General features: G+C 47.8%; 1 protein-coding gene across 1 annotated transcript; it reads right to left on the reverse strand.

The window, feature by feature from the left end:
• Positions 1-2,137: 2,137 nt before the first annotated feature.
• DYNLT1 (dynein light chain Tctex-type 1) lies at positions 2,138-9,604 on the reverse strand. Its single transcript, XM_032836469.1, has 5 exons — positions 9,504-9,604; positions 6,424-6,465; positions 3,332-3,455; positions 2,823-2,900; positions 2,138-2,533 (listed from the first exon to the last, which is right to left on the reverse strand). Exons 1-5 carry the CDS (start codon positions 9,528-9,530, stop codon positions 2,463-2,465), a joined length of 342 nt encoding a protein of 113 aa, XP_032692360.1. The 5' UTR covers positions 9,531-9,604; the 3' UTR covers positions 2,138-2,462.
• Positions 9,605-10,457: the final 853 nt, after the last annotated feature.

A 10,457-nucleotide genomic window follows, 5' to 3' on the forward strand; every position in this document is an offset into this window, starting at 1 on the left:
TGTATTCTAATATGTGATATAGTTTACAAGTTAAAATTATTATTAAATGTCCATAATTTGGAATGCTGTTATTTATCGGTAAATGTAAACTATTTGAGGCATTTAGCCATACACATTAGAATTTTTTAACACCTGTCTGCGTCCTGTAGTATAATTATATTGTAAACTGATGACTGATACCTTCATACTTGATTCTTCATGGCATCAAGTCACTGAAATGAAAATATGGGAGTATTTATTTACTTTTTGTAACTAAGTTGGAAACAAAAAAATGATAAAAGGGAGTACATAAGGGGAAAATGATTCTCGTTAAATTGTGCATTTTCAGTCTCCGGTGTGTCGTATGTATCAACATATTACATACTCCATGTAAAAATTTGCTTAAAGTATACAGCATTTAGCATGTAGTTTATATGCCGTAGGCATTAGGTTGAAACACTAAAGTCTGCCAGAAACTTTAGACAGTAGCAAGAAAATTGTTTTTTCTTGGAGAGTATCAGTTTTGCAAACTTCAGTTGTAAATTCAAAGGGCTGACTTTAGTTCTCCATGGTAATGGCTTGAATAACATCATCTTTGGGATAATTTTTTACACTGGTCCAGTCTAGGGGAACCTGGAAGATGACCGTACGTATTCAGCTTCCCTAGGGAGAGCATCATTATCCGTGTGGGTAATAGGTCTGCTTGATTTATTATTAAATCATTACAGCAGTGAAGTGATGCAGTTTTCTCTCTCTTAAGCCCCATTTGAAAGGCTAGAGAAGGGGATATATAAAATATATTCAAGGTTTGTAAGATTGTTCCTGTACATAATTAGATTGCAATAAAAGTTTAGATACATTACGTAAACCCAGCCCACTAAATGGGCAGGTTACAAGACAACTGTCACCAGCCTCAAGCATTCCATGAACTACTTAATGAAGGTGCAGTTGTGTTAAGTCAGTCACGGTATTGTCAGTGACTTATTTCCTGGAATCCTCCTCCCAGGGAAAACCATGGAAGCTCAGAGACCGGATCGTGAAAAGGGACATCTAGTGAGTATGAGTTAAGTCACTAAAGAATATTTATGTATTTTGAAGATTTTAGAAACCAATTGCCTTAGAGGTTAGACTTTTGGGGAAAAAAAGCTACAAATCTTTTCCCCAGGCCCAAGGGAAGTCGCTTTAGTCTGTGACATCTTGTTACCCTGTTCATGTTGACTTGACATGTTTTAGATATACTGGTAACTATGATACCACACAGTGAAACAGAATTTTCTGCTACTGAAAACTGCCTTTTTACAAAAAGATTGTACATATTTGTAAAATAATAACAACTTGAGGTTCAAAGGGAAAGCTAGAACTGTGTAACAGATCCTGAAACTGTGTCCACGAGCACAGAAACCCCTGATGACAGAACGATCATTGTATTCAATCAAAAGTGAATAAATGTTTATTTATGGCAAACTGACACTTGGGAATGGCTTCATTGTGAAACTTCCTTTCTGGTAAATATTAATGAATTTTACATACTCAGTCCTTTCTTATGGCATTTATTTGCTCCTGCGTGTGTTCATTTGGCCATTCAGGCATGAGTGCTTTGGGGCCAAAAGTAGAACTTTCTTGATTTCAGCAAGTGGACACAAAGCCTGTCTTTATTCCTCTGTGAACGTGGCCGTGGATGAGCGCTGAAGGTGAGGTCACAGACTGGGGCTTGGGGCCCACCTCCCCCCTTATATAACACCTTTCAGTCCATCAGATAGCCTCCCAACGGGGTCTCTATGTAATGCTGATGTATAAATAAGGGCCTAATATGGACACAAAATGAATGACGGTGAAAGCATGTGGGAGGCCCTGCAGCACTAGCTCCTTTCTGGAGGACTGCAGCTGACGCGGGGAGGAGGCTGGAGCAGAAGCCTGCGCGCCACGGCCCGGGCAGGGCGTGCGGCCTGGAGTCCCGGCCGCAGTGGGGACCAGCTGGCCGCCTCCTGGAAGCTGCAGGACCCTGCACCCCCCGGGGCCACGCAGCACGCCCTGCAATCGACAGGACCAACACAGATCGTAACTTTTTGTTTTTGCAATTTTATAGATTCTAAAATCACTAGTGAAGTCGGAAGAATTCATTTGTGGTATCATTTAGACTCTGAAGAAAAACACAAACTTCAAAGTGGAATAATTTATTATTCTAACCAAAGTACAAAGTATGGAAAATTAGTGTATCTGAGAGAGAGAAAGTTTCAAACTAGCAGATTGCAGTTTTTAGCACCTTTGGAAAAGAAATATTCAGAGTTAAGAGAGTGGCAGCAGAGGCCTGAGCACCCAGGATGACAGTCCTCGGACTTGGCTATGCCGTTCACAGAACAGGGCAGTCACCTGGCTGTCCTTGACGCCGTGAGCGCCACGAGAGAGAGGAGGAAGGTGCTGGCCGGAGCCCGCGGCCGTGGGGAGAGGCGGCGCGCGCAGGCACGGGCGGAGGCCGGCGAGCCTCAGATGGACAGCCCGAAGGCGCTGACGATGCAGTACATGGTCTTGTTCTCCCACCGCACGGTGCAGCTGCCTGCGGGGAGAAGGCACGGAGCTCAGCCCGGGGAGCCGGGGGCGCGCCGCCCCGACCTCTCACACTTCTGCACGGCCCACGAACAGGGAAGGCCGCTCAGCCTGGGCTCTCTGCAAGGCGTCAGCAGGGGACTCTGGTAGGCACGCATCCCGAGACCGGAAACATCCAAGCCCGCGCTCCAGAAAACCCTGCCTGGAAAACTCTAGGTCTCAGCGGGGTGGAGGAGGCGCCACGCGGCCTCAGGGAAAGGCCCGTGACAAGTGTTCACAGAGCAAAGGGGAGACCATACCGTCCGTAGAGCTGTCCCAGAAGCAGGAACTCGCCGTGTGCAGCCCCGCTCCGTTCTTCTGCATAATCACACAGGTCACTTCAACGAAAACAAACGTCTGTTAGAGAAATCTACTTGGCAACACACCTTTCTCTCCGCCTACTCTCCGCATTCGGACGTGGATCCCGTGGTAGGTGTCCATGGGGCAGTCACCGGGGCAGACTGGCCCTGTGACAGAGGCATGCCACAGCCTGCCCCGCCCTCCCCCCCCCCCCCCCCCCCCCGTGCCTGTTCTCCAAGCGCCTGGCGTTAAGTGCTGGGAAGTCCCGGAGGTGCGCCCTGCAACTGTTCCAGCCGCCCGCCAGGCCCGCCGGGGGTCAAGCGCACGGCATGGGGACCTGCCCCTACTGCTGCGCATGTGCTCTGAGGTCACACGCTGCTGCACCTCTTCTGACACCAGTCCCGCCTCTCAGCAGTGCTTCAAGAACCCCCCCCCCCCCCAGTATGTAGGAGAGGCAGAGGTGCATTACCGATGTACTTAAATGGCTTTCCCAGCTTGGTGAGTTGGCTTAAAGTTTGTTCTACTACGTTTGTGGTCCACTGATTCACTTTGCTGTGCTGGTAGGCATTGCCACCGATCGCGCTCTCTATAGCCTGGAACACAGAGCAGAGGTCACTGTTCGCAGAAGACGCCCAGTGCCCTGCGGCAGGTACCGGAGTTCCTCACCCGAAGACTGTGGAAATATAATCTGCATAAAACGTGAGCATAAGCCATGAGCACCCCTTTGGAAATACACCTTTGTTTAACAGCGTCCTCCTTCATTAAATGTTTTGTTTTTTTTTAAGATCTTATTTATTTGACAGAGAGACCGTGAGAGAGGGAACACAAATGGGAAATGGGAGAGGGAGAAGCAGACTTCCCCTGAGCAGGGAGCCCAATGTGGGGCTCAATCCTAGGACCCTGGGATCATGACCTGAGCTGAAGGCAGAGGCTTAACAACTGAGCTATCCAGGCGCCCCTCATTAAATAAATTTTATACCATTTTCTAAAATCCACACTTATATAGGATCTGTCAATTTTTAAAAACATGTTGACTGAATTTACTGTCGACTGTTGTAGTTGGTACCTGGAGATAATCTTTTTTTTCCTACTGAGGCTAGAAAATATTCTCCTTTGCCCATTCCTTTCTTAAAAGTATAGCAGACAGAAAAATCCTTACTGGTTGTACAACTGACAACATAAAAACCTACCCAAATAATCATGTCTTCAAAAATACTTCTTTTATCCCACATTTTCTGGGAATATGTTAACACTTAAGTATACTTTTCAGATAATAAAAAAATGAGTCCTATATATTACAAAAATTATTTTAAGCTTATGATGAATTTTTCTGTTTGAAATTGTCTCTTCCCATCCTGCATCCTGGAGAGGGTTCAGAGTTTACTCAGGAATACGTAGTACAGCTGCTTGCCCCTTCTCTTGCCCAAGTTTGTAGTTAGGCTATTACCATTTTATGATTTTCTGGGCCTCTTTATGCTGATGCCAGTGTGCCTGCCTCTAACTAAGTGGCTTTCTTCTCTACCCCTTTTCTAGCTAGAAACCAGAAACCTGAATTCTGATGACAGTTATGATCTAAAATCATTTGAGGAAGGCCCAGTACTGTCCTCAGGCATGCAGAGAGAAACAGTCCCGGGGTCTGAGTTGTATACACTCGAGATGCATTAGGGTCTACTGTCTGGGACAAAAGCTCAGTGATCTTGCTTTTGAGGAACAAAGAGCTACCTATAATCACACCCTGATTTCTACCCATTTATCCTGGGACTCTGAGCAGTCATTAGACACACCTCATTTAGCTTCTAGCCTTCCCCTGCACCCCCACCCATTATCATAGCTTCTTCTCATCCTCTGACATGTTCTGCCCCCTCCCCAACTCGGGATAAAATGAGGTTGTGGGGACATAGGTGCTCCTAGTTTAAAAGGACCTGGTTATTACTAGATCTGGATATTGGTCAAAGAAGTTGGGGGGTGGTGAAGAAGAGGGGGGCATTGCTCAAGCTGAACATCTAACTTTGGCAGCTCTCTCCACATACACTTTGGAATTCACTGTTTTTCAGAGAGGGAGGAAAACTCCCCTCCAATTTTGGACTCAAATTTATTACTGCGCAATCCTTAAAAGAGCTCCAGGGAAGAATTAACCTATTGCCAGGGGCGAAAAAGCTGTTGACCCCAGTGACCACGTGAGAGTACCACAGCAATGTTACTTGATGCTTTCGTGGAGACTGGAAGAGTCTATGTTCAACTGCACTTGTTGCCTGGCAACTGAGTCAAAGACGATGCGGAAAACAAGTGAGATCACAGGGGACCTCGCAGCAAGCCATCCCCACTTCTCACAGTTCAACTGCGGCTCCAGCACCTTCTTGCTACCCACCCCCCGCCCCTTGTTCCTTAAGAAACACCGTGTGCGAAAACAAAAGCAAACCGTTACAGGTCCTGAACAACAACTAGAAAATCACCTGTGCTGGTGAATAACGCATATGGTAGAACAAAATCATTTTGCTTTTTGGTGTTTTGCTGTTTTTGGTCACAAAAACAGGCTGTGGTTCTTCATCACTCTGGCATTAGATAAAAATCTGCGTTACAGTCAATTCCACATTACACACATACTCTCAGCTGGCACTTTAAACTTCGATCATCTAATGGCTTTCCTCTGGCTGATGGCTTCAGTCTGTGCTCAATTTACACAGGAAGAGAAGGACTAATAAGGAAAATCCTTCTGGCCTCATTCCCGTCCCAGGACTCTGCACTACTCCGGGCCCATCTGCTTCATTTCAGTCCCTCAAACGCACCATACACAGTCCTGCCACAGGGCCTGTGCACGGGCACACTTCCTGGAATGTCTGCCCCTCTTTTTGCGGAGTTAACACGACTCCTGTTCATTCTCCAGATTCTAGCTGTGAATGCACCAGGTGAGTCAGATCCCTCACAGCACCATGTACGGTGGCACACGGTACACACAGGGAATCCACGGTTACATTTTCTGGTGTGACGATTTGGTAAGTGCCTGCCTGCGCCCGCCCTGTACTGTAAACCTCTTGATAGTCAGTCCCTAATGCCCCCTTGACACGTATTTTTCCAATGAATGAAGAACAAATACCCCATTTTGTCTTCCACTGCCATCATGTAAGGGAGGTACCATGGTGAAAAATGATGAAATAGGTAGTTCAGGAATATAAGACAAACGGGTAAGCCCCACCTGGATCATCAGGTCGTAAGTAACTGGAAGTTAATCAGTTTTTTATATTCACTCTTTATTCGACACCAGAAACATTTACTTGTATACCGTGACCACAAGTCTTTTATGTTAAAAGGTTACAGAATCAAGTCTTAGTAATATTCGATAATAATGCTAATATATTACTTTTCCTGTCTGGTTTAAAATATATAATTTACATAATATGGGAGTAATTCTTATCTACATATTCACTGAAGTAAAAACTGTTATTTGAAATGCCAAAACACACAGGCTCAGTTGAAACAATTCCAAGATAGTATTTAGAACACATTATTTTCACTCATAAAGCCATTAATCAACATATTAAAAACAAGCATTCTTCCTCTTACCTCTTTTACAATGTTGCTCACTTCATCGACAACAAAAGCAGTCTGTAAGCAAGAAAATAAGTTAAGTTTGATGGCTTTAAAAGATCGGTTTCCACTGCACTGATTAATGCAACGTTGTAATGAATACAATTTAGAAATGAGGACTTAGAAAGAACCAAACTAAATTTCTCATTTTACCAAGAGACTCAGAAATGCCGAGTGGCTCTTTGAGGATCACAGAGCAGGTGAGAGGCCGTCAGGAGTCTAGAGTATGTATATAACTTAAAGGGCTTTGGTTTGTTTTAATCATGCCATGGGCCAAAAGGCTGACCTGACTTTAGATTCAATCTCTCTCTCCATTTCAACTGGCTGACTAGCATCATTAACAAACCAGAAGTTTAACGAGTTCCTTGACTTTTGTTTAAAGTAGCTGACACCTTTCCTGATGTAAACTGATTAGGAGGTTGGAAACTTAAAAACGTTTTGTTTTGTTTTTATCCACCGTTAGTGATAAAGTGTACAATACTACTACTTCCCCAGAATTATGTGTCCTTTTTAATGCTGTCCTACTTCAGGACAGCACCGGCTGCTGGTACAGCCGTTCTCCACCAGTGCCTCAGGGAGAGCAGGGAGGTGGGCTGCCACCAGTAATCTAATGGCAGGAGCTTAAAGATGGTTTTCTTTTTACACAGGGTACATTTGAAAGGGCACAAGGTTCTGAGTGCTGCGAACAGTACTTAGCTCTGAACATGCCTTCTAGAGGGCAGCCCCAGGCCCTCAGTCATTGTGAATCCTGGTGGAATAAAGTCAGAGTGCCCTGCTTCTGGCAGTGAGCTTTCCTGCCTGCTGGATGCCAACTACCAGGGCTCTGTCCACGCCACGCCTTTTCTCTCCATAGGATCGAGTGCAGACTGCCTGAAGCCCTCTCACTTGCTGTACTCACGAGCTGGCCTGCTTGCAGACAAATCCAACTCTCCAAATGAATGAAAATTTGCTGTATCTTACAGATCAAATGATTTCTTGAGATTTAAAGGATCCTTCCAGGGACTTCCATGATACTAAACCATACGGAAATGTCCCTGTGTAACTAGCCACGTGGCTAACTAGGAAAAAGGTTGAAGGGCATTTCAGTGGACTTTTAGTGGAAAGTGGAATTGTACAGAATCCCCTGGGCAGTTTCAGCTTCTTTAAGAAATAAGAACAATGAGTTGAGAGTAGTCTTACAAAGGTCCAGGTATGTACATGAAGTCAGAGGCTAAGCAGAAAAGGCTAGTTCAGAAGAGACTGGCATGGATTAGCAAATACCTAAGGCACCCCGACTAGAAAAAAGTCAAGGTCTCATCTTCCAAAGGGCCTAGGCCTTTATCTCCTGTAAACAGACACTCTGTTCAGCCCTTCAATTTACAGATCTGCAAGTGAGATCTGGAATAATGAAGTCCCTTAGCCACCCCATTTGGTGGGAGCCAGAATTAGAATGCCAGTATTAAGAGATTTCTCTTACAGTGTCATTTCCTTTTTTTTTGTTTAAGTTTTATGGCTATCCCTATAATACAAGCTATTTTCCTAAATTAGTTAGTTTATGGAGAAAAGCTTTTCCTTTGCTAGATGCTCCTGAGCCATGTCTTCTCATAATTATCCACTGGTTGTTCGCAGCAGTCAAACACTGATACCACACGGCCATTCATGGGGTACTTAGGAAATCAGATCAAAACGGAAACTCTAGCATCAGTCCTTAAGTCTTAGATGTTTTCTTTCCCCTCCAAACATTCCTGCTTACACTGTTTGAAAAATGGTAAAATATCAAACCTTAACAACTTCACCTATAGCTTTTATTTTTGACAGTCTGCATAATATGTAGGACTCAACTTATTTCAATTTCAACGAGAATTATTACTTAGCAAGAACAAAATGGGCAACTATTTTTCTATAATGGCCCCCATCAGCTATACTCCCTAGTGCGTGTTAAACGGAAGGGAAGCACACCGTTAGAACAAATGTCTGCTGCTCGGCAAGTAATTGTGTGGTTTACCCTGCTTCTTCATCGAGGCAATGAGAGATTGTCTTTCCCCCACAAATAGGAGCTCTCACACTGACATCTCAAACTCAAATTGAAAATGAAACTTAAGTGATGGCAGCCATGGTGGGTGTAAGCACCGAACTGAAGAACAAGGTTCGGGCCGGCAGACAAAGGCAGGCTCTCCTACAGTGCACTTCTGCATTTCTCACACAGCCTGAGACCTGAAAGATGCGACTGCATTTGCGTGTCACGCGTGCATGTCATTCTGGAGTCTTGCGTTAAAACAGCAGCAGACATACATGCGGCCTTCAGTCTTCCCCAGCCGCAGACGCGGAGCACCTAGTCCAGGGTGGGGGTCTGCACCGCCGAATAAAGGGAGGGAGTGATAGCAGCCTCCCGGCGGGCCCGGCTCCGTGGAGCAGGGTCGGGAGGGGCAGTAGGGTTAGGGAGTGGAGCGGATCGGGGGCGTGGCGGGGCTGCACGCAGCCAGGTTCCGCGGGCAGCGGGAGCGCAGCGAGTCAGGGGTGTGGCGGGTCCGCGCGGAGCCCAGACACGGGGCGCTGCGGGGCAGCGGGTGTGGAGCGGGGCGGGGGCGTGCCGGGCCGGCGCTGGGCCAGGTTCGGGTAGCGGCTGGCCGAGGGGCTGCAGCAGGTCGGGGGCGTGGCAGGCCCGCGCGGAACCAGGCTCGCGACCCGGCGGGGCCAGGGGCGCGGCCGGCACCGGCTGGCTCGGGACACGGGGCGGGCAGGGGGCGCCAGGGACGGGAGAGGCCCCGCCCCAGGTAGAAATCCCAAGGCTGCGGCACCCCTCCCGGAAGAAAGAGTGGGCGCACGCCGCCACGCGGGGAGCCCCTGCCCAGCCCCGAGCTCCGCCCCCGGGCCCGGCGCCGACGCCCCGAGCAGGCCGGGCCGGGGGTCACCGCGCAGCGCTGTGGAGGGCGCTGGTACCGTCAGTCTGCCCCGGAGACTGCCGCCGCCCACGTCCAGACGCGGCCTGGAAGCCCACACACGCCCTTGGCTGTTGCCGCCCACTTGCGCCGGGCGTTCTCGGCCTTCACCCTTCCATTTCCCGACCCGGCGGTTACCTCCTCCGCAGCCTGGTAGTCTTCCATCTTCCCTCCTGCGCGTCGCCTCCGCCTTCCTGAGTAGCGCGCACTGCGCAGGCGCACTCAGGCTCCGCCCTTCGACCTCCCGCCCCGCCCCGCGCCCCCCCAACCCCGCTCCGGACCCACCCCGCTCTAGGGCCCCTCCCACGGCCGAGTAGCGGGGCCGGGAACTCGGGATCCGCCCCTCCTCCGGTCCTCCCCCACCCCACCCCACCCCACCACCGGTGGTTTCCGTGGGAACCTGCTCAGTATCCCGGCGGCTCCCAGGACCGCAGCAACTAAAACAAAACAAATATGCAAAAGCCATTCTCCTGTCCGGCCCTAACCTCCAGCTAGTACTGTGTGGATTAATTTGAACATTCGAATGGGTTCGGACATCTATTAACAAATTGTAAAGGGATTTCTGAACATGATGAGCCGCGTGAGAAATTGCTTTCAGTCTTCCTGGAGATCCAGGATTAGGAAACTTGAGCTCTGAACGAAACCTTCCTTTGCGGAGGTAAATTTTCTATGTAAATGAGTTTTTTTTTTTCTTTAATGACCATTAGAAAAACATTCTGGGTGGAATTTTTTTGTAAAATGCTGTACACTTCCTGGCTGCTTTAAGCAAACTAAACTAAACAGACACTTGGATATAGGGGTCAATCGTACAGCCCTTGAACAAGAAGGGCTGGTCTATGGGCACCTGTTTGCATGTACTCCGAGGCTAAGATCTTTGCCTTTGGGGGCTGCTTTCTCTGGTTCTACTAGGTCCTTGAAATCAAACTGTCACTTCTTACCACTCCAAAGTCCAGTTGCTAAAACTGACTTCCCAACCCCCCCAGGAAGGGCAGACCATAGGCCCTTGAGATGTGGTAGATTTAAGCTACAGAGCTCATTTTCAATTCATCAGAAACCCTTGCTTCTACTCTCTTAATCTAAGTTCCATGAAGG

This window comes from Lontra canadensis, unplaced genomic scaffold, assembly GCF_010015895.1.
Source record: "Lontra canadensis isolate GAN:19392208 unplaced genomic scaffold, GSC_riverotter_1.0 scaffold92, whole genome shotgun sequence".
Classification (NCBI taxonomy): Eukaryota; Metazoa; Chordata; class Mammalia; order Carnivora; family Mustelidae; genus Lontra; species Lontra canadensis.

Coding starts and splice junctions, on each gene's coding strand:
- DYNLT1 (XM_032836469.1), bottom strand. CDS start 9,530: ATGGAAGACTACCAGGCTGCGGAGGAG. Junction 6,466..9,503: donor ACTACCAGGCTGCGGAGGAG/GTAACCGCCGGG, acceptor TCTTGCTTACAG/ACTGCTTTTGTTGTCGATGA. Junction 3,456..6,423: donor TGAGCAACATTGTAAAAGAG/GTAAGAGGAAGA, acceptor TCTGTGTTCCAG/GCTATAGAGAGCGCGATCGG.